At 42.3% G+C, this 22,436-nt stretch overlaps 3 protein-coding genes across 7 annotated transcripts; all 3 read left to right on the top strand.

Moving 5' to 3' along the window:
* The first annotated feature begins 79 nt into the window (after positions 1–79).
* On the top strand, positions 80–10,244 carry LOC118358233 (BLOC-3 complex member HPS4-like). Of its 4 annotated transcripts, none has more exons than XM_035735812.2 (13): positions 80–351; positions 630–688; positions 831–921; positions 1,065–1,208; positions 1,490–1,597; positions 3,516–3,632; positions 3,805–3,899; positions 4,002–4,074; positions 7,387–7,520; positions 7,723–8,461; positions 8,960–9,086; positions 9,458–9,569; positions 9,738–10,244. In XM_035735812.2, the coding sequence occupies exons 2-13, from the start codon at positions 648–650 to the stop codon at positions 9,907–9,909; spliced, it is 1,953 nt and encodes a 650-aa protein (XP_035591705.1). In that variant the 5' UTR covers positions 80–351; positions 630–647; the 3' UTR covers positions 9,910–10,244. The 4 variants fall into 4 exon arrangements, with proteins under 4 accessions (XP_035591705.1, XP_035591704.1, XP_035591708.1 ...); XM_035735811.2 differs by having other exon boundaries at positions 7,381–7,520; XM_035735815.2 differs by having other exon boundaries at positions 630–713; positions 7,381–7,520.
* Positions 10,245–11,291: 1,047 nt separating this feature from the next.
* LOC118357915 (uncharacterized) lies at positions 11,292–13,667 on the top strand. The gene is made up of 3 exons (XM_035735224.2): positions 11,292–11,877; positions 12,121–12,265; positions 12,911–13,667. Exons 1-3 carry the CDS (start codon positions 11,466–11,468, stop codon positions 13,254–13,256), a joined length of 903 nt encoding a protein of 300 aa, XP_035591117.1. The 5' UTR covers positions 11,292–11,465; the 3' UTR covers positions 13,257–13,667.
* Positions 13,668–15,738: 2,071 nt separating this feature from the next.
* Positions 15,739–22,316, top strand: pop5 (POP5 homolog, ribonuclease P/MRP subunit). 2 transcript variants are annotated; one of them, XM_035735810.2, is made up of 5 exons: positions 15,739–15,852; positions 15,934–16,076; positions 18,354–18,503; positions 18,854–18,937; positions 20,859–22,316. In XM_035735810.2, the coding sequence occupies exons 1-5, from the start codon at positions 15,833–15,835 to the stop codon at positions 20,939–20,941; spliced, it is 480 nt and encodes a 159-aa protein (XP_035591703.1). In that variant the 5' UTR covers positions 15,739–15,832; the 3' UTR covers positions 20,942–22,316. The 2 variants fall into 2 exon arrangements, with proteins under 2 accessions (XP_035591703.1, XP_052334653.1); XM_052478693.1 differs by lacking the exons at positions 15,739–15,852; positions 15,934–16,076 and adding an exon at positions 16,948–18,167.
* Positions 22,317–22,436: the final 120 nt, after the last annotated feature.

Genomic DNA, 22,436 nt, shown 5'->3' with positions numbered 1-22,436 from the left:
TCTTATGTCTCTTTCTCTACCAAATAAGTCTGCTATGTTTGGAGTTACGAAAGGAGTTTAGAAATTCGTGTTTCAGAGCAACGCACTGTTTGACACTATTTGCTTCCCCTTCTTTCACATGACTAACTTCTTGTGACTCGCATTCCTCTAGCAAGCGAGTAGCTAATGTTAGTTACTCTGTTTTAAATTGAGTCTGTTAAATGGTCTGAAACAAAGGAGTGAAGTTTGGCAAAGTAAAGGTAGGAAATTTGAAGGTATTGTTCGACTGAGATGGCGACTTTACATGTATTACCTTGAAGGACCTGGAGGAAGACTGCGTCAACATCATTTGGAAGCGGCTTGACGAATTTGGTAAGCTAAATGCCAGCCAGCTGGTAGTCCGCGAGACATAACTTGATTTGTGAAATTAACGTTACATGCTCGTAGAAGTACTTTGGGCAATTCTGTTCAATGTGTGGTCTTACGATTTCTAATCATGCAGTCGGTAATTGCCACCAGTTGGTTCAATAGCGAAGGCATGTCCTATCAAAATGAAAAACAATAGGCCGAGTTATCTGCATTGTACCTAGCTAGGATATAACATTCACGTAATGAATGCACTTGTTTTATTAATCACGGTCTTTATAAAGGTGAGGACAGAACAATTAATGGCAGCTATGGCTGAGATCATTGTGCCTGACTCAAGAAGGTGGGACTGTCACCTCTGATCTGAGGTTATATTATTCTATTGAATTCCTATCCATTTTTTTCTGCTATTCAATAGTCCTTACTTGGTTTTCTAATGTTTGTTTGGTTATTTTCACTCAATCAGATTTCTTGGTGATTTGCAGATGCATTAACTTCTTCCTGTATGATGGATCAAAGGTCAAGGGTGAGGGTGACCCTACAAGAGCTGGCATCTGCTACTTCTATCCTGAAGAGGTAGGGATGTCAAGTTTGTATGTGTTCCCTCAATGAGATTATTGATACTGTGAATTAAGACTGATTACTTGATTGCAGTAATGCTCCCCTACCAATTGGATGAGTCCATTGAATGATGGTTATTTGCCTTGTATTTCTTCCAGACACCTCTGGATAAGCAGGAGCTGCTGTGTGGACAGCTGGCAGGCGTGAGCCGCTGTGTCTCTGAGCTCTCCTCCTCCCCTGTACGTCTGCTCAGGCTACGGCGGAGCAAGTTCGCCATCCGCATGAAAGACAACTTTTTGTGGGTGAGTTAAGCCATAATCTCGTTACGACACTTCCGCCCGAGGTTATTTGCACCGTAGCCTGGAACCACACCAGATCATTGTCATATGACAACTATGCACTAAGTCTATAACTTATCTTCAGATGTTTGAGCAAAACCTGATTTATCTTATTGAAACATTCACCGATATCTCAGATGGATAGACTACTGTAATGAGACAGTTCGTCCCCTAAACCAGTTTTTGTTTTTGTCTCAATCCCCTGTGTATATGTCATAATAACTATCCATGTTGCCCTCCCTCAGGCCTTAAGCTGTTCAGTGGAAATACCAGACGTCAGTATATGTGACTTCCTGGATCAGCTGATAAATCTCTTTAGTTTCTATAACGGCCCTATCCGCCAGAGCTACCAGGTACAGTCATCTCTAACACTTCATAGTGATGGGAAGTTTGCGTATTTTTACTGACTGGTCTTTTCAATTTGTTCAGTCAAAAGAACCAATCTTAAGACTAATTTTGTTAATTTGAGTCTGTAATGCCCAGAGCACGCAGGACCCCTACCAGGGAAAGATAAACTGAGTCAAGCCTCTCGTTCACATGTCATCAGGGCAGGTTCACACGGTGGCCCTAAGCGACCTCTTATGTTGCTTATGCCTGGAACCGGCCCTGAAGACATGTGAACGAGAGGCTTGTAGAATCATGAGTTTTCAGTTTCTTTCCCTGGTAGGGAGGGATCCTGCGTGCCCTCTGGTGAATGAGATGTGACCTCCAGCGCCGCCCCTCCTGTTGATTTGTTAGTCATTCTCACTCCGATATCATATTAACATTGCACAAATCATTACAAAATATGTAGAATTGCAGTAAATTAACTTTAACTAAAATAATCACAGTTTAGGAGGGGGTCCACTAACATTTTTTCCGCAAGGTCGGGAGTCTCCCACAACCCAATCTCGCTTAGGGCCCCTAGAATGCTAGAGCCGGCCCTGCATGTGGTTCACCATAGGATGCTTATTGGAGCTGTCATTTGTGACAAACATGTAAAAGTGTGCTTTAACCTCTAAGGGATCGGTGTCCCCCGTGGGACGGTTGAGCCAACGTAGGCTAATGTGATTAGCATGAGGTTGTAAGGAACAAGAAATTTCCCAGGACACAGACATATCCTGTATTGGCAGAAAGATTAACAAGAACTTTAAGCTAACTGCACTGTCCAAGTTACTGTACCTATTACAGTGAAAGAATACCATGCGATTGTTTGAGGGGATTGCACGGTTATGAACTTCAAAATGTATTAATAAACCAATTATGCACATTTGGGCAGTCTTTATACAACATTTTGAACAGAATGCAATGGTTCATTGAAGAGTCTAAAACTTTGCACATACACTGCCTCCATCTAGTGGCCAAAATCGAAATTACACCTAACCTGGAATATTACATATTGGCCTTTCTCTTGCATTTCAAAGATGATGGAACTAAAAAAAATGCATGTTTTTTTTCTTTGTATTCTCTTTAACAAGATCTAATGTCTTATTCTCCTACATTCATTTCACATTTCTACAAACTTCAGTGTTTTCGTTCAAATGGTATCAAGAATATGCATCTTTGCTTCAGGTCCTGAGCTACAGGCAGTTAGATTTGGGTATGTAATTTTAGGAGAAAATTTAGACAAAAAAGTGTCTGATCCTAAAGAGGTTTTAAACAATGTACATTTGTTGATTGCTAGGAATAAAAATACGCTTATTTTTTTCAAATGTTTGAAACCAGGTTTGAAACTTGTGGCCGCAACCGGGTCTAGATTCTGAACTACTCTTTGCGGAAAGCATTGCTTGACTGCCGTATGCCTGATAAGCACAATATCGTTCGAACTGCAGCCCTCCAAACTATTTGTTTTCGAGTGTTGGTTCTATAGCTGTTCCAAGCTGTGTCCTTCGTAACGTTTAATCAATTCATTGCATGGTGCAAGAATGAATTCAATCAATTATCAGTTATAATAAACATTTTGTTCTCTATGCTGCCTACAGCATGATCTATTTTCCTTTTGCGTATGCCTATATATGGTGGTCGGATCACATCTCAGAGGAGCTTTATCGGTCTTGTTGTAGGACTCATTGCGGCCAGCTGATCAAATGAAAGACTCCAATGAATGAATCTCAGGAAAAACTAATCCTGACTCTCCAGTCAGTAAAAAGAGGCGCTAAAAAATAAACGATTAGTTTGTGAACTGCACATCACTAACCCTTATCTTAGCTCTGTACAGGAATCTGTCATATCCATATCATGTCCTCACTTCACATAGATGTGCGTTGTTTTTTGCTAATGCCTTTCATTTAGATCTACAGTCAGGAAGATTTAGCTGTTCGATGGACCCAGTACCTCTCCCACTTACAAGGAGGTGCCACTGAACTCCACCACATCTTCAGTGTCTTGAGCACCATTGACTCTACACATGTAAGTAATAAGTCGTCTGTTGGGCATGATGTCGGTAGGGTTTGCTACCTCAGGTAATATTATATGATTCCTTATTTTATGTAAGGCGCTGTTACAATTACTATCTATTTCATTGATCTTTTAAGTTGATTTACTTCTAGCCTGGCAATTGTCTCCTTGTTTTGATTCTCAGATTGACCCACTTCTCCTACTCAAGGCTGCCCTCATTCTGCAGGCCTGTCAACGCTGCCCCCTTGTGTTAGCTGGTTGTGTACTCTACTGTGGCAGGTAAACTGTCTGACCTTTGCTGCAGCAAAGTGCTGGAGTAGTTAACCACAGATTAGAACCAGACACGAACTGTGTGTATATAAACCTGTCTTTGCTCCACAGGGTTGTCAGCACACAGATGCCTCCTGATCTCACAGTGAAAGTCATGGTTCATGAAATGGAAACATACAAGCAGGTATATGACAATGGCTGATAATTTAGGTGCTTCTCTCATTTGAGATTTCTATTTTATCTTGTGATCGTCTTAATTTGTTGGGTTGTTGTATTATTCATCAATATCTTAATGCAAATCAAAATGTATTTGTCACGTGCGCCGAATACAACCGGTGTAGACCTTACAGTGAAATGCATACTTAGAGGCTCTAACCAACAGTGCAATTTTGGGGGGAAAAGGCATTAGGTGAACAATAGGTAAGTAAAGAATTAAACCAACAGTAAAAAGACAGTGAAAAATAACAGTAGCGAGGCTTTATACAGTAGCGAGTCTTATGGCTTGGGGGTAAAAACTGTTGAGAAGCCTTTTGGTCCTAGACTTGGCACTCCGGTACTGTTTGCCATGCGGTAGTAGAGAGAAAAGTCTATGGGTGGGTTCTTTGACAGGTTTTAGGGCCTTCCACTGACACCACCTGGTGTAGAGGTCCTGGATGGCAGGCAGCTTAGCCCTAGTGATGTGCTGGGCCGTTCGCACTACCATCTGTAGTGCCTTGCGGTCGGAGGCCGAGCAGTTGCAATAACAGGCAGTGATGCAACCAGTCAGGATGCTCTCGATGTTGCAGCTGTAGAACCTTTTGAGGATCTGAGGGCCCATGCCAAATCTTTTTAGTTTTCTGGGGGGGGAATAGACTGTTGTGCCCTCTACTCACGACTGTCTTGGTGTGTTTGGACAATTCTAGTTTGTTGGTGATGTGGACACCTTCAAGCTCTCAACCTGCTCCACTACAGCCCTGTCCATGAGAATGGGGGCGTGCTCAGTCCTCCTTTTCCTGTACTCCACAATCATCTCCTTAGTCTTGGTTACGTTGAGGGATAGGTTATTATTCTGGCACCACCCGGCCAGGTCTCTGACCTCTTCCCTATAGACTGTCTCGTCGTTGTTGGTGATCAGGCCCACCACTGTTGTGTCGTCTGCAAACTTAATGATGGTGTTTGAGTCGTGCCTGGCCGTGCAGTTGTGGGTGAACAGGGACTACAGGAGGGGATTGAGCACGCACCCCTGAGGGGCTCTAGTGTTGAGGATTAGCGTGGCAGATGTGAGTCTATCCTACCCTTACCACCTGGGGGCGGCCCGTCAGTTGGTCCAGGATCCAGTTGTAGATTGAGGTGTTTAGCCCCAGGATCTTTAGCTTAGTGATGAACTTTGAGGGTATTATGGTGTTGAACGCTGAGCTGTAGTCAATGAGTAGCATTCTCACGTAGGTGTTCCTTTTGTCCAGGTGGGAAAGGGCAGTGTGGAGTGCAATAGAGATTGCATCATCCGTGGATCTGTTTTGGCGGTATGCAAATTGGAGTGGGTCTAGGGTTTCTGGGATAATGTTATGTTGATGTGTGCCATTACATTTACATTTAAGTCATTTAGCAGACGCTCTTATCCAGAGCGACTTACAAATTGGACCATTACCAGCCTTTCAAATCACTTCATGCTTACGGACATGAGTGCTACGGGTCAGTAGTCATTTAGGCAGGTTGCCTTCGTGTTCGTGGGCACAGGGACTATGTTGGTCTGCTTGAAACATGTTGGTTTTACAGACTCAGTCAGGGGACATGTTGAAAATGTCAGTGAAGACGCCTGCCAGTGGTTCAGCACATGCTCCGGAGCACACGTCCTGGAAATCCTTCTGGCCCTGCAGCCTTATGTATGTTGACCTGTTTAAAGGTCTTTCTCACGTTTGATATGGAGAGCGTGATCACACATTCGTTCGGAACAGCTGATGCTCTCATGCATGCCTTAGTGTTGCTTGCCTCGAAGCGAGCATAAAAGTGATTTAGCTCATCTAGTGGGCTCGTGTCACTTGGCAGCTCGTGGCTGTGCTTCCCTTTGTAGTCTGTAATAGTTTGCAAGCCCTGCCACATAAGTTGAGCTTCAGAGCCGGTGTAGTACGATTCAATCTTAGTCCTGTATTGACGCTTTGCCTGTTTGATGGTTCGTCGCAGGGCATAGCAGGATTTCTTATAAGCTTCCGGGTTAGAGTCCCGCACCTTGAAAGCGGCAGATCTACCCTTTAGCTCAGTCCGAATGTTGCCTGTTATCCATGGCTTCTGGGGTATGTATGTACAGTCACTGTGGGGACAACGTCCCCGATGCACTTATTGATAAAGCCAGTGACTGATGTGGTGTACTCCTCAATACCATTGGAAGAATCCTGGAACATGTTCCAGTCTGTGATAGCAAAACAAACAGTCCTGTAGTTTAGCATCTGCATCATCTGACCACTTTTTTGTAGACCTAGTCACTGGTGCTTCCTGCTTTAATTTTTGCTTGTACGCAGGAATCAGGATAGAATTGTGGTCGGATTTACCAGTTGGAGGGAGAGCTTTGTACGCATCTCTATGTGTGGAATACAGGTGATCTAGAAAAAAAAATCCCCCCTGGTTGCACATTTAACATGTTGATAGAAATTAGGTAGAACTGATTTAACTTTCCCTGCATTAAAGTCTCCGGCCACCAGGAGCGCCGCCTCTGGGTGAGCGATTTCCTGTTTGCTTATTTCCTTATACAGCTGATTGAGTACGGCCTTTGGTGCCAGCATCCGTCTGTGGTGGTAAATAAACAGCCACGAAAAGTATAGCTGAAAACTCTACGCAAATAGTGTGGGATTCTTTGTATCACAAAATACTTGAGACTTCCTTCCATTTCGTGCTCTAGCTGTTGTTAACAGATATGCACAGCCCCCCCCCCCTCGTCTTACTGGAGTGTGCTGTTCTATCTTGCCGGTGCAGCGTATATCCCGCTAGCAGAATATCCATGTCATCATTCAGCCACGATTCTGTGAAACATAAGAATATTACAGTTTTTGCTGTCCCGTTGGTAGGATATTCGTGATCGTACCTCGTCTAATTTATTGTCCAATGATTTCACGTTTGCGAGTAATATTGACGGTAACAGCAGCTTTCCAACTCGCCTTCTGCGGATCCTCACGAGGCACACCGCTCTGTGTCCTCTGTACCTTCGTCTCTTCCTCTTGCCAATAACTGGGATGTTTGCTTGTCAGGTGTTCGGAGTATGTCCTTGTGCGTCCTGCTTGTTGAAGAAAAAAATCCTGAAGTTATTTTGTACCGTACGATACGTTGCAGAAACATGTACAAAATAAGTTAAAAATAACGCGGGAAAAAACACGTAATAGCACAGTTGGTTGGGCGCCCGTAAAACTGCTGCCATTTCTTCCTGCGCCAAGTTATACTATTTATTTTTTCTTCCCAAAGTCGGCCGTTTTAGTTACAGGCCTTGCCATACATTTTTGCTTATGCTTCTACATTGCTCTAGGAACAGAGACCCAATGGACTGAGTTCCTCCAGCTCTTCTGGCAGCACTCCTCTATCTAGCCCAGTGACCTCCACCACTGTGTTCCTGACCGCCACTGAACTACAGTATCTCCGCTCCGCTCCTGTGGACAGAGAATCCAGGTACTTCACCCACCTCTGAAAGAAACCCCCCTCCACTGTATAAATGATATCCTTTTCTGGTAAATACTCTAACTGGAGTGAGTTGTGTGTTCCGTCCTGATACAGTAAGCTCAAAGCCAAGTGAAAGTGGGGGTTAGACACGTTTTGAATGGTTGCCACACTGATATGAGGATACATTGTTGAGCCTGTCTCTGTCCTGCAGATCCAAATCTACCCAATCTACTCCAAAGGAATCAAACCGACCTAGGAAGTCCCGCCTCCTGTCAAGAACTCTATCTGACACACCAACCACTGATCCGCTTGACCCAGACCCCACCCACTACGTGCCACTATCCTTCCATTATCCCTCCACTCCCCAGTCAACTATACCTGATGAGTCGCTATTTAGCCCAAGTCCTTCATTTCACACTCCTGACCCTCTCAGCCCTTCACCAATCAAGGTCGCTCCAGAGACCTCTGGTCATAACTTGTCCAATGGAAAGCTGTACCATGAGGTGGAGGAGAGTGTCACAGGAAGTTCGTACGACCACAGTTATAACAGCATAGATGGTGGGAGAGATGAATCGGCTCTTGCAGAAGGAGGCAGGTCAATGCAAAACAAGGACCTGCATCACATCAATGGACAGAATGGAGGTAGTATTGTACTGAGTGGAGAGAGAGCTGTAGCCCTCCGGTTCAGAGGTCAGGAGTCCCCAGAGCCTGGCAGTCAGAGGATGGGAAATGTGTTTAAGGTGTTTAAGGAGAAGGAAGGACAGGGGAGTAAAGGTTTACTGCAGGCTGATACTTGTGATGTGCCCCCCTACTCCCCTTCGCCCGGTGAGAACTCTACAGAGGCCCCTCTGCTCCCCATGTCGTTGTACCAGCACAGGGTGAGAGGGCTGGTACTGGCCCTACTGGTGGAGCCAGACTTCCACAACAACACTGCAGCCACGGAGGAAGTGGTGAGGAACTTTTGGGGAATATGGGAGGGATATGAATGTTTGTTCATGCATGAGTGTTCCACAATAGTTTCTGCCTTCTGGGCCACCACCTGTGTTCAAAAGTTAGAATATGAAATGTATAAACTGGGTGGTTCAAGCCCTGAATGCTGATTGGCTGGCAGCCATATACCACGGGTATAGCCAGACCATGTATACAGCCAGACCATATATACCATACACCACGGGTATGACAAAACATGTATTTTTACTGCTCTAATTACATTGGTAACCAGTTTATAATGGCAATAAGGTACTTTGGAGGTTTGTGGTATATGGCCAATATACTGGCTAAGGGCTGTATCCAGGCACTCCACGTTGCGTCGTGTTTAAGAACAGCCCTTAGCAGTGGTATATTGGCTATACCACCCCCCCGTGCCTTATTGCTTAAATATACTATTGCCCCACATGTTATTACAGCAGTTTGTTATTTAGTCTACTCTCACCCTGTGGTTTGCTCAGTATCACAGCAGCCTGGCATCTTTGAACGGACTGGAGGCACATCTGAGGACCACTGCTCTGGGGGCTCCCAGCCCACATGGACCGTACACCTTTGCACACTTTGACTGTATACAGAACACGCTCACAAGTGAGGCTTGAATATTTTCAGCGCTCTGTATATTCTATACTTATTTCTTCCACCTTTGCCTGACTCTTACCTTTTGCCTCTCTCTTTGTCCATTTCTGTCTATGGAACCATGTCTTTCAGTTTCCCAGTGTTCACCTTAGTGCTAGAGTGAGTAGAAAGCTCAGTGCTTTGCAGTAGCTGATTGGGATGTTTTGGGGCATTTTGTGGGACTGGTGTTTTGTGTGAACTTTGTGTTAGCTGATATGGGTATTTTGGAGTACATTTGAGCAACTAGGACCCTGTACACGATCTCAGGCTTTTTTATTGCGTGGTTGATTGCCGTTCATGTTTGTGTGGTATTTGTAACGAGAGACTGCTGTGTGTCCCTGCAGCCAACCTGTCTGGCAGGCCAGGGGGAGCCCAGGAGTGTTCCTTTGTGAGAGCCACATCGCTGCTCCACTCGCATTTCTCTCACACTGAAGCTCTGCAGGAGGCTATTGTCAGGTCAGTATGACCAGCAGTGACTGAGGGGGCTCTCACCATTCATTACTCCTCAAGGCTGATAATGGGGGGTAGTAGAACGGAGGCCATCATTATGCAGTTTGTATTATCCTTGAGTGTTTTGGCATTGAGTTGTATGTATAATGTTTAGACACAATGTTTATACCACAGGAGCGCTGGTGCAGCTGTGTACGGGACCCGCAGTGTGGCCCAGGAGACGTACTTCCTGCAGAAAGGCGGAGCAGTGAGAAACTCTGGCATTCCTAACCACCAGGACAGTGCTTTCTCTCTGCCCAGCAAGGCCCGACACAGATTAATGAAACATGGGGTAAACCTGCTCTGACTGACCACAGCAAGGAGAGTTCCACCAGCACTACTCAGCACTCACTCTCTACTCAGTCACTGCTCTGAATATGATACTCTTTAAATTCATTTCCAACACAGTACTTACACTGAACCTTTTTGCAAGTTAATATAAGCACTTTGTAAAGAATTATAGGATGTTGTATGTTATTAACATTTTTAAGAAATGTTTAAGAAATTTTTGCTTTATCTGAAATGTCGTCACTTGTTTGCTTTGCTGCATGGTTCTTGTCCTATCTTGGTCAGGTCATTATTGTATAACTGAATGTTCTCAATGACTTAGCTGGTTAAATAAACTATTTACAAGAATGATGATCAAGTTCTACATTGTTTTGTGTTAATGTGCAGAGGGCCATGATCTTTGTCAAGACTGCAGACATTTTGCACTATGAAATTCCAACACACCACATGAGCTTGTACAGAACACAAGTGGTTTTGTGTAACAAATACTCAATGTACAAACTTCAGGACATGGCTGCTGGGTTTCCTAATCACTAATCCTCTCGGCTGCCACTAAATCGTTCACCACCAACCACAAATGACATAAATGACAAAAAATATGTATTTATTTACAGATATGTAATTATTGTGTACTCTTGGATTTCCTTATGGAGTTTATGTTAACTCAAAAGCCATTGCATACACTCAATGTGACAATTTTCAGTCCTGTTCCAATAATATTCGAAGAGGTTGTTTGCAAAGACTGCAGTTTGCTAAAAATGAATGGGTGATTCTTGGAAAAATATATTTTTGTCAATACATCTTGGTCTTATGGCAAGCAATTTTTCTTCCAGGTAAACTATTTCAAATGCATGTATTCTAATGTGGTTGTTTACAATATATCAACTGATGAATGGGTGAATTAGTATATTAACTCTATTGTCTAAATGAGCTGCACATTGTACTCTAAATTACAGGGGCCACTGGTCCCTGTAGTGCCATATCATTAATAGGAATAGTAGCTCAATGGAACAAGAGATGGAGGCGCTCGCAGCATCTTATAAACACTCAAGTACGAACACCAACCCCACTTGTTATCATGGTAATTATATTGTTTTGGGTGAAGTGGAGGAACAATGACAAAATGTAAGTTGACATAAAATGTAAGATCATTTGGAGCTTCATAACATACAGGACTGTCTACGTGCGAACACTATCCATATAGAAAGTAATCTCGGTTTCTGTGCCTTTTGTTTGTCTTGTAAATGAAACCATTCTTGGTGGTCCAAATATAGTGTAATTAGGGTCATTAGTTGCGAAGCTGAATTTGAATGACTGGAGTAGGTGTTCCCGGGTGCCTTATTATGCAAACCCATTTTATGGGCCAGTGGGGTGCAACTAGGTGGTTAGGGGCACGAAAAAAACAGGGTGTGGAGAAACAGAATTAAAATTCTAAGTGGCAGAATGCCCGGCCATTGTCAGCGTAAGGGCATACCCCTTAAACCACGGAGATAACCGGTCCTTTTCAGTAACGCTGTACTACTGGACGGAGCTGGTACAACTCTAGTGGAGCACTCCAACTACGAACCCACCACCATGGCTTTTACAGCCTTATTTTGGATTGCCTTAATGTGTCTATCTATGACTACTCATTTAATTGGAGTACAGTGTGGCGCGGTTAAGGAGTTACTGTCAACGTCATCCACTTTTCAGGATGGACACAAGACTTTACACACAGATATCTTGAGACGGTGGCGACGGGAGAGCGAGGCGACACAGCGGCAACATTGCGCACTGTTGGCAGTGCCTTGGATGGAAACCAACGCGCTCCCGATGGATTTGGCACAGCAACATCGTCTTCGGGTGCTTTCAATGCCCCAAAGAGGTTTACGGCGTGCAGTCTATCCAGAGCAACCGCTATTCCGTTTTGTCAGACGGGTCTATCGTTGCTGTCAATTACATTTCCATTGCAGAGGCGTCAAGGGGATTCAGGGTCGTATCAGTGGAGGTAGGAATCTAAATCCAGTCATTTGAAGTAGATTATCAGCCATGTATTGTGCCTACTCTTGGACTAAATAAGTAGGCCTGTGTAGACAGACCTACAATAAAGAATCTAAATTCAAAGTGCCTTTAATACTTAGGTTTTATAGAAGATAACATTAATTATAGTGAGGAGGAATGGGGCCACAGTCACATTCTGAGTGGTACTTCTTTCATGTAGGCCTTACATAATGTTTCTCTCCCCCATTAGATACAGACATGGAGTTCCTTCTCAGTCAGGATGTTCTGTCAGTGACAGTAATGAGAGCTGAGATTCATCTCTATGTGTTGAATCCTCAACACCTGAACATTGAGCCTGTCCTTTCCTACATGGCAAAACGCAAGCTTCCCACACGGTAAGAGTCCTAGTTGACATGATGATACACATACTTAGCTGTATTACCTCAACTTTTTAAATAACTATATTCCATATCTATGGAAACTGAAAGTTGTGATTATGAGGTAAAAGTACTGTGGTCCTTTTTTATTTTATTTTTCATTTTACCTTTATTTAACCAGGTAGGCCAGTTGAGAACAAGTTCTCATTTACAACTGCGACCTGGCCAAGATAAAGCATAGCAGTGTGAACAGACAACAACACAGAGTTACACATGGAGTAAACAATAAACAAGTCAATAACACAGTAGGAAAAAAAGAGTCTATATACATTGTGTGCAAAAGGCATGAGGAGGTAGGCAATAAATAGGCCATAGGAGCGAATAATTACAATTTAGCAGATTAACACTGGAGTGATAAATGACCAGATGGTCATGTGCAACTAGAGATACTGGTGTGCAAAAGAGCATAAAAGTAAATAAATAAAAGCAGTATGGGGATGATGTAGGCAAATTGGGTGGGCTATTTACAGGTGGACTATGTACAGCTGCAGCGATCGGTTAGCTGCTCAGATAGTAGATGTTTAAAGTTGGTGAGGGAAATAAGTCTCCAACTTCAGCGATTTTTGCAGTCCTGACTCCACTCTTCACCTTTTTATTTCACAGATACAGTTTGCTGTCAAAGGAAAACGTTCTGGAGCTTCAAGTTGATCTGCTGTTCCTATTCCAAGGTCTTCAGGAGGCAGCTGGTGGTGCCATAGGGGGGCCAAGCCTAGTTGGCATGCGGAAAGTGGGGGAGCTTTCAAGTGGGGGCCCACGAGAAAGGCCAGGAGCTCCATGGTCTCTGCAGGATACCAATGTTGATCTCTGGGGGGAGGGGGTGGGCCCCCTGCTGACCAGTGTGGAGTTAGGCCTTGCCCTGAACTGTGACAGGGGGGGAGTGGAGGTATCTTGTGAGCACAATGGAGTCCACCTATTACACTCTCCATTCATTGCTTTCTCCTACAGATAAAGATGACACAAACCAGGATTGTACACACTATCACATTTTACCTTGTGATGCTCCATAACCCCATCTCCATGTTGTCTCGAATGTCCTCAAGTCTATGAAGCTGCATTTATTTTTCTGAGGGCAACAACTTTTATTACTGTTATGTGAAGGCAGTGGATGTGATGTGTTCACTACCTAACATTTTTTTTTAAATTGCAAAATCTATATATTTTTAAGATGTTATACCCCAAGGGGTTCTTTGCACTTCAGCAAATGCTTGTATATATTAAATTATCTATGTTGCTGTGTTTTGTATGAAAGATATTGATTTGTAAAGATGCAAATATTGTATATAATCACATGTTTATTGGAAATGTAAACACATTTTTTTCCTTTATTGAAACTGAATCTTATTAAATTGGTGAAACTCTCTCTCTTTTTTTTGTTGCATTAAACAAAAGTTGTTCATAATAGGGTACAGTCCTAAACTGTGGCAAAAATCTCATTGTCTTGTATCTTATGTATGTGTGATTCGCTTGTTGTTTTCCCTGTTTTTTTCACCTCCAGTTTTCAAGCAACAGGTGTTTTTTTTCTCTCAGCTGACAGAAAGACCTTCACTTGCTAGGGCTCCTGAGTGGCGCAGCGGTCTAAGGCACTGCATCTCAGTTCTAGAGACGTGATGTCCTGGGCTGTATCACAACCGTCCGGAATCAGGAGTCCCATACGGCGGCGCACAATTGGCCCAGGGTTGGCCGGGGTAGGCTGTCATTGTAAAATAAGAATTAGTTCTTAACTGACTTACCTAGTTTAATCAAAATAGGCTTCAACGCCAGTTTTGACAGTTGGTGTGAAAAAAAGTGGTGGACAAAGAACTCCACCTGGACTACCAAATCATGAGAAACCAACAGCTAGCAAAAACATCTATTCTGAGTTGTTGACACTTAATTGTCCATGGGGATGGCAAATAAGAAATTGTTATGAGTTATAAATGGTAATGAGGGAAAAGGAAAAATAAGAAAAAACATGTCAACAACTTAAACTCAGTTTCATAATACAGTCAAAGGGGGAAACATTGCATATAGAGGTAAAAATGTCAGTAGTACTACCGTAGTTATATATTCTGTTGGCAGAAGCCAAGTAAAAGGGGTTTGGATTGGTTTTGATTAGAAAGGATATTTGTATTCATTAAGGATCCCCATTAGCTGCTTCCAAGGGGTACAGCAACATTAACGCAGTTATATACATTTAAAAATATTACATTTCAGAACACTTTTCACAACACATTAAGTGTGTTCCCTCAGGCCACTATCCTACTACCACATATTTACAATACCACATCCATGTATACGTGTCTTATCATGTGAAAGTGTGTCTGTGCCTGTGTGTGTGTGTGTGTCTCTTCACAGTCCCCACTGTTACATAAGGTGTATTTAAAAAAAATCTGATTCTACTGCTTGCATCAGTTGCCTGATGTGGAATCGAGTTCCGTGTAGCCATGGCTCTAAGCAGTACTGTGCGTGTCCCATAGTCTGTTTTTGACTTTGGGATTGTGAACAGACCTCTAGTGGCATGTCTTGTTGGTTATGCATGGGTGTCCGAGCTGTGTGTTAGTAGTTTAAACAGACACCTCAGTGCATTCAGCATGTCAACAAGAAGTGAATCTTTCCTCCACTTTGAGCCATGAAAGATTTACATGCATATTATGAATGTTTAGTGCTCTGTGTACATTTAAGGGCCAGCCGTGCTGCCCTGTTCTGAGCCAATTGTAATTTTCTGAGGTCCTCCTTGTGGCGCTTGACCACATGCCTGAACAGTAGTCCAGGTGTGATCTGCCTTGTTGATAGTGTTGTTAAAAAGGCAGAGCAGCCTTTTATCATTGACAGACTTCTACCCATCTTAGCTACTGTTGTATCAATATGTTTTGACCATGACAGTTTACAATCCAGGGTTACTACAAGCAATTTAGTAACCTTAACTTGCTCAATTTCCACATTATTTATTACAATATTTAGTTGAGGTTTAGGTTTTAGTTTACGATTTGTCCCAAATACAATGCTTTTACTTTTTGAAATATGTAAGACTAACTTGTTCTTCTGTAGCTCAGTTGGTAGAGCATGGCGCTTGTAACGCCAGGGTAGTGGGTTCGATTCCCGGGACCACCCATACGTAGAATGTATGCACACATGACTGTAAGTCGTTTTGGATAAAAGCGTCTGCTAAATGGCATATATTGTTCCTTCCACCCATTTTGAAACTAACTGCAGCTCTTTAAGTGTTGCAGTGATTTCATTCACTGTAGTAGCTGACGTGTATAGTGTTGTCATCCGCATAGGCTACATTTTTTTGTCAGATTTGACTTTTCGTAGCAGGTTAAGATAATTAGGGTAGGACAACAGTTAGGACATAAACTGTATCCATTCTAGCCACGACAATCTGGACTCGAGCTCCTCTGAGTTTGCATCTGCGCAGTAAAGTTATTTTGGTAAAAGATCGCGATTGGTTTATCATGATGCCAATCAATCTTGAGCTCCACCACGAGTTGTCATTCGTTAAATTACCCAACACGGAAGTAGAAACATCGACATGTGTTGAGCGAAATGGTGCGACTGAAATCCAGGTAAAATAGCTCGTATTTACATGTTGCTAATGTGTACAATTATGAAGTTCTCCCCTCCTGATCAAACGCGTTTCTTCGCAGATATTTGCTGTGTGAAGTTTGCGTATCAGATCGACGCAATCTGTCACTGCTAGATGACCGAGCCATCTACACCGCCACAAAAGCAGCAGTAGCTCGAGCGCACGGTGACTATGGCGCTGCACTGTCCAGCCTCGGATTCTCAGGTATTGATAAAGGGAATCAGTCCACTTGTGTAGCCAAGCAATGTGATTTGATCACTTAAAGTAACGTTAATGATGCAATAGCATATACTTGAAAAGGGCCTGCAGTCCACTATGCTAGACTAGGGTTACAATAACATTTCAGATTAGTTCATTGACAGTGGCGTAAAGTTTTTTTTAACTGTTCCTTCTACATTCCTGAATGTACTTTTTAGCTTCCTTGACTCCCAAAAGTACTCGTAACATTTACAATGCTTAGCAGAACAAGAAAATTGTCCAATTCATGCACTTCAAGAGAATAAGGTCATCCCTACTGCCTCTGAGCTGGCTGACTCACTAAACCCATGCATCATTTGTAAATTGTCTGAGTGTTGAAGTGTGCCCCTGGCTGTCAGTGCATTTTAAAAACAAGAAAATGGTGCCATCTGCTTTGCTTAACTTGAAATTATTTACACTTAAGTATATTTACAACCAAATACTTTGACATTTACTCAGGTAGTAATTTTACTGAGTATCTTTCTATTAAATGTATACTTTTACTCAAGTATGACAATTGGGTACTTTTCCCACTACATAAGATAAGTGATATTGGAACTCAACGTGCAGCTATGGAGATGCTGGTGGTACGAACCACTGCAGTTGTGCCCTTGAGGAAAGCACTTAACCCAGTAACCTGAACAGCTTCGACATCCAAGCCATAACTGATAAATGGCAAAAAAAAAAAAAGCTACCCGGACTACCTGCAATGACTCTTTGCACACAGTTTTAGGCTTATACTTTTAGGTTTGCTGCTACTATATCAATCCTGTTGCATAGTTACTTTACCTACCCCCCTCCACAGTGCATTTAGAAAGTATTCAGACCCCTTCACAAAATTGATTTAACTTTCTTTTTTTTTATCCCCTCCATGCAGTACCCCATAATGACAAAGCAACAACAGATGAAGAAATGGTTAATTTATTACAAAAACAAATCACATTTACATAAAGTTCAGACCTTTACTCAGTACCTTTGTTTTAACACCTTTGGCAGCGATTACAGCCTAGTCTTCTTGGGTATGACACTAAAAGCTTGGCACCTGTATTTGGGTAGTTTCTCACATTCTTCTCTGCAGATCCTCTGAATCTCTTGTCAGGTTGGATGGGGAGAGTCACTGCACAGCTAATTTCAGGTCTCTCCAGAGATGTTTGAGCCCGGGCCTCAGACATTCAGAGACAAGTCCCGAAGCCACTCCTGCGTTGTCTTGGCTGTGTGCGTAGGGTCTTTCTGTTGGAAGGTGAACCTTCACCCCAGTCTGAGGTTTTGAGCAGGTTGTCAAAGATCTCTGCGCAGTTCAGCTTTCCCTCAATGCTGAGAAGTCTCCCAGTACCTGCCGCTGATAAACATCCCCACAGCATGATGCTGTCACCAGCATGCGTCACCATAGGGATTGTGCCAGGTTTCCTCCAGATGTGAAGCTTGGCATTCAGGCCAAAAGGTTCAATCTGGGTTTCATCAGACCAGAGAATCTCTCATGGTCGGTCCTTTTGGACGCTTTTGGAGGCTTTTGGCAAACGCCAAGCAGGTGGTCATGTGCCTTTTACGGAGTGGCTTCCGTCTGGCCACTCCACCATAAAGGCCTGATTTGGTGGAGTGCTGCAGAGATGGTTGTCCTTCTGGAAGGTTCTCCCATCTTCAGATGAACAGTTGGGCTCTTGGTCATCTCCCTGACCAAGGCCCTTCTCCCCAGATTGCCCAGTTTTGGCTGGGCAGTCATCTCTAGGGGGAGTCTTGGTTGTTCCAAACTTCTTCCGTTCAAGAATGGAGGCCACATTTCTTGGGCACCTTGAATGCTACAAAAGTGTTGTTACCCTTCCCCAGATCTGTCGCTCAAAGGCCATTACCTGTGACCTCATGGCTTGGTTTTTGATCTGACATGGACTAACAACAGTGGGATTTTTTTTTTTATATAGACAGGTGTGCCTTTCCAAATAATGTCCAATCAATTGAATTTACCACAGGTGGACTCCAATCAAGTTGTAGATACATCCTCAAGGATGATCAATGGAAACAGGATGCACCTGAGCTCAATTTCGAGTCTCTGGAAAAGGACCTGTAAGAATTTCACTGTCAGTCTACACCTGTTGTTTACGAACCACTTGACAAATACAATTTGATTTAACCCCAAATTGCTTTCCATCCATGGTGGGCGCTGTGGCCATGTGTCACTTAAATTACCTGGGGATAAAGTAAAAGGCAGAGGATAATTCATAAAAGTAATGAATAAATTATATTTTTCAGTGAAATATCTGAATGCCCACACTGGAATTGTGTTCCTGCGCTGCCGGAAGAGCCACTACAGACTCATCTGGTCTGCATTGCCATTCATCACCAGTCTAGAGAACCGAGGGCAAAGAGTGCCATGTTTTCTGAACTGTTTGCATGTGGGAGGTAAGACAGACCAACTTCCCTTTGCATGAACAAGTTGTAGCTGATATTTGGGATGTAAAAGTGACACGCATGCATACATTATTTGTATTTATTTGCACATTAAAAAAAGACAGGTTTCCAACTTGTTTTTATTTTAACTGTTTTGTCTTCCGCCTAAGAGGGCTTATATGAAAAAGTATGTTCAGTTAATCAAAGCATACTAATTACAATTTAACATTTATAAACTCAAGTGTAAAATTTGTTTTAAATATACCAGCTCTAGTGCCGTCATCAACTTAACAAAGACATATATTTTGCACTGAAGGTAACTAACTGCAAATTCAATGTCTACTTATTTTCATTTTATGCAGGAACGATCCGGACATGTCAGAAATTTCTGGTCCGATACAATACTCAGCAGCTCCACCGGATGCTCCCCCTCTGTCAGAGTGAAGGTATGCAATGGTCTGCTTTATTTTTGTACATCAGTTCCTTACCCATGCATGATTTTCTCATTGCAGACAATATGCCTAGTAATCTAGTCAATTTTGAATAGGCAACAACCAGGTTACAGATAAGCTATAATTAGGTGGGACTTCCAAAGCAAATATACTTTTTGTTATTATTTTGTATGATACTCCTCTTACACTGTTTAAGATAGAAATGCCTTTCAAACTTTAAAATGTGCAGACAGATCTGGAATTGTGTGCTTGCGTAACTTTTTCATATTTTTAAACTTAATTTTGCTGTTTTTGTGTCCATCTTCATTCACTTTAATGGGACTTTTTTTTCAACTTTCTAAAGCGCCTCATTGTGACATCACTTCCAATATTCACTGTAAACAATAACTTTTTTTTTTTTTTTTTTTTCACATCAGCTTATTTGACCACTTTGCGATCAGTTTAGTTCGTAAATTCACTCTGGCGATCTACTCCGATGTCAGAGTATTCTCGTCTGAGTGTGCCAGAGCACAGAATAACGAATGCTCAACACCCGTTGAATATGGCTGGTGTCAGTAAAAGTAGGTTTAAAAAAGCATGATTGAATTGTTGCCAGCAGCAGTTAAGTTAGTCACCAACACTCTGGATAACCTAAAAATAGGGTGAGTAAAATGGTCAGAGTGAGGTATTCTCACATTTGTGTCTGGAAGTAGCTAGCCAACGTTAGCCAGTTAGCTTGACTGCCGTTGTGTGCCCAGAACCCTCGGATCAACCCCACTCCTCGGCCAGAGCGTCCAGTGTGCGCGCTGAACGCACCGAGAGTGAAACGCTCTGAATTTACTAACGCCCAGAGTGCACTGACCACACTCTGGCACTCCAGGTTGAATTTATGAACGCACCCTTAGACAAAAAGTTACAGTTTATGAAATATTACTCTGCTTCTCTGCTATTCAAATCTGTCGTTTGAACAAAAATATATTTTACCAACTGTTTGTCAGTTTAGAGTGATGAAAAGCAGCTAGCTAATGTTAGTTAACAGCTCGTACATATTGCGTTATCGAGCAGCCCAAACGGAGCCGTTGGTATGGATACCAAATGCGTTTCAATGGCAAAAAAGGGCCATGCGTTAGAATGGTAAAAAAGTATAATTCTAGATCTCATCTTTTACCGCTTAAGCTATTAACTCCAAACCAACGCTGAGATGTTTTGACTGACCATACTTAGATTGCTTGTCAAAAGATTTGATACTATAATTTAACTAACCATTTTAAAATGTGCATAAATTAACATAGGTTTGAATGAGAACCAAAGAAATGCAGAGGTAGGAATTGAAAATGGCCCTGCTCCTTGGCCAATTAAGCTACAAGACCAACTTTAAAACATTCAGGCTATCTACTTCAATAAAACTTATAAACTAGAACTAAAGACATTTGCATAAAATAACTCCCCAACAGTAATTTAACTGTTCAAGCTAGGGACACCAAACCACATTTCAAATGCTCAGGCTATTAACTTCAAATGGTTTAAGTTTATCAACTATAACTATATAAATTAGCGTAAAATAACTCCAACATTAATTATTGAACCATTTCAAGCTAGATACAGTAAATCAGCTTTCATATGTTCGGGCTATCCTAACTTTTCATCTACCTATGTTTTCAACTATAACCAGTCACCATCATTACTACTGCAGACAATACCACTACTATAAAACATTTTCAAAACCATACATACTTTAAAATGACTTTACTTTAAATGGTAAAGTAAAACTTTTTAAACTTCTACCATTACCACAAAAATACTTTTTAAAGAGGTAACGCATGTCCCACTGCTTTTGTAATTCATGTACAATTACCATCTCGTTTGATTTCAAAACATTGAACTGAGAATTGAACGAACTATACCGTGGCTGTTTTGTTTGTCTTTCCTTGTGCAGCAGAGAGATCAGAGATCCGCAAGTCAGTACTGAGCTGCACCCTGAAAAAAGAGGCAGATGATGAAGAAGAGGAGGATGAGTGACTCCAACATCATTCTGACACTCTTGCTACTTGCAGTGTATCTCACCTCTGGGAAGACACTGTTAATCCCAATACAGGTAGTTCTGTTACTGGGCTGATGGATTTCATGACAGAATAGAGCCCTCAAACTCAACTCTGGACCTCGAAGCCAGTTCTATGTTTTTCATTGTTCACCTCTAATTAAGGACTGATTTAGGTGAGTGCAATTAATTCAGGTAGAACAGAAAACCAGGAGGCTCCGGACCTCGCAGGTTAAGAGCTGAATACCCCCTGGAATAGAGCCTGGTGCTTCAATGCAGCTGTTTGAGTGTGATTGCAGATCAGCTGTGAGCTCATTAAAACAAAGCAAATAAAACATTGGACATGTGTACATAAATAGTTTTGTTATTTCTGCAATGTGTATAATTAATGTTACTTTCTGCACTGTTATGTATACATTTTATGAAAGCAAAATAATAATAATACAATCTCTTCTAGCAAGCCAACCATTAGCCCTTATTCATAACTCCAATTCCATTACATTGAGCCATTGGATGGGCCAAATGCTCTGTCTAAATGCAAATACACGTTATACAGTTTTGGAAACATTTGGAGCGTATCTTTCATATACTGAACAAAAATAGATACAAAACATGCAACAATTTAAACAATTTTACGGAGTTAGAGTTCATATGAGGAAGTCAGGCAAGTGAAATAAATTCATTAGGCCCTAATCTATGGATTTCACATGACTGGGCAGTGGCGCAGCCTATGCCCTCCCAGGCCCACCCACATGGGAGCCAGGCCCAGCTAATCAGAATGAGTTTTTCCCCACAAAGGGCTTTATTACAGACAGTAATAGTCCTCAGTTTCATCAGCTGTCTGGGTGGCTGGCCTCAAAAGTTCACGCAGGTGAAGAAGCCTGATGTGCAGGTCCCTGGCTGCCGTGGTTACACATGGTTTGCGGTTGTAAGGCCGGTTGGACATACTGCCAAATTCTCTAAAACAAAGTTGTTGTAGAGAATTAAACAATTTTGCAGCAGCTCTAGTGGACATTCCTGCAGTCAGCATGCTAATTGCACACTCCCTCAACTTGAGAAATCTGTGGCATTGTGTTGTGTGACAACCGGCAATTTTAATTCCCAGCACAAGGTGCACCTGTGTAATGATCATGCTGTTAAATCAACTTCTTTATTTGCCACACCTGTCAGGTGGATGGATTATCTTGGCACAGGAGAAATGCTCACTAACAAGGGATGTAAACACATTTGAGATAAATATGTTTCTGTGCATATGGAACATTTCTGGGGTCTTTAATATTAAGCTCATGAAACATGTTTTATATTTTTGTAAAGTGTGTGTGTATAAGCAATAAACAATTTTTCAATTACAAAATATATACTTGATGTTTTAGGAAAGTTGCACCCAGCTGTATTTTCAAGAACACTGACTCCAACCATGACTACACTTCCTCCGTCCTCCAATTTCCGCTTCAAACTTTCCAATGGAGCATAACT

This window comes from Oncorhynchus keta, chromosome 25, assembly GCF_023373465.1.
Source record: "Oncorhynchus keta strain PuntledgeMale-10-30-2019 chromosome 25, Oket_V2, whole genome shotgun sequence".
Taxonomy (NCBI): Eukaryota; Metazoa; Chordata; class Actinopteri; order Salmoniformes; family Salmonidae; genus Oncorhynchus; species Oncorhynchus keta.
Note: the sequence above shows the minus strand (reverse complement) of the source record. Positions and strands in the feature narration are given on the sequence as shown.

Excerpts from the sequence above, each read along its gene's own strand:
- LOC118358233 (XM_035735811.2), top strand. The coding sequence starts at position 648 with ATGGCAGCTATGGCTGAGATCATTGTGCCTGACTCAAGAAG. Across the intron at positions 689-830 it reads ATTGTGCCTGACTCAAGAAG|ATGCATTAACTTCTTCCTGT; the intron begins GTGGGACTGTCA and ends GGTGATTTGCAG. Across the intron at positions 1,598-3,515 it reads CTATCCGCCAGAGCTACCAG|ATCTACAGTCAGGAAGATTT; the intron begins GTACAGTCATCT and ends CCTTTCATTTAG.
- pop5 (XM_035735810.2), top strand. The coding sequence starts at position 15,833 with ATGGTGCGACTGAAATCCAG. Across the intron at positions 16,077-18,353 it reads GTCCAGCCTCGGATTCTCAG|TGAAATATCTGAATGCCCAC; the intron begins GTATTGATAAAG and ends TATATTTTTCAG. Across the intron at positions 18,938-20,858 it reads CCCCCTCTGTCAGAGTGAAG|CAGAGAGATCAGAGATCCGC; the intron begins GTATGCAATGGT and ends TTCCTTGTGCAG.
- LOC118357915 (XM_035735224.2), top strand. The coding sequence starts at position 11,466 with ATGGCTTTTACAGCCTTATTTTGGATTGCCTTAATGTGTCTATCTATG. Across the intron at positions 11,878-12,120 it reads TCAGGGTCGTATCAGTGGAG|ATACAGACATGGAGTTCCTT; the intron begins GTAGGAATCTAA and ends CTCCCCCATTAG. Across the intron at positions 12,266-12,910 it reads AAACGCAAGCTTCCCACACG|ATACAGTTTGCTGTCAAAGG; the intron begins GTAAGAGTCCTA and ends TTTATTTCACAG.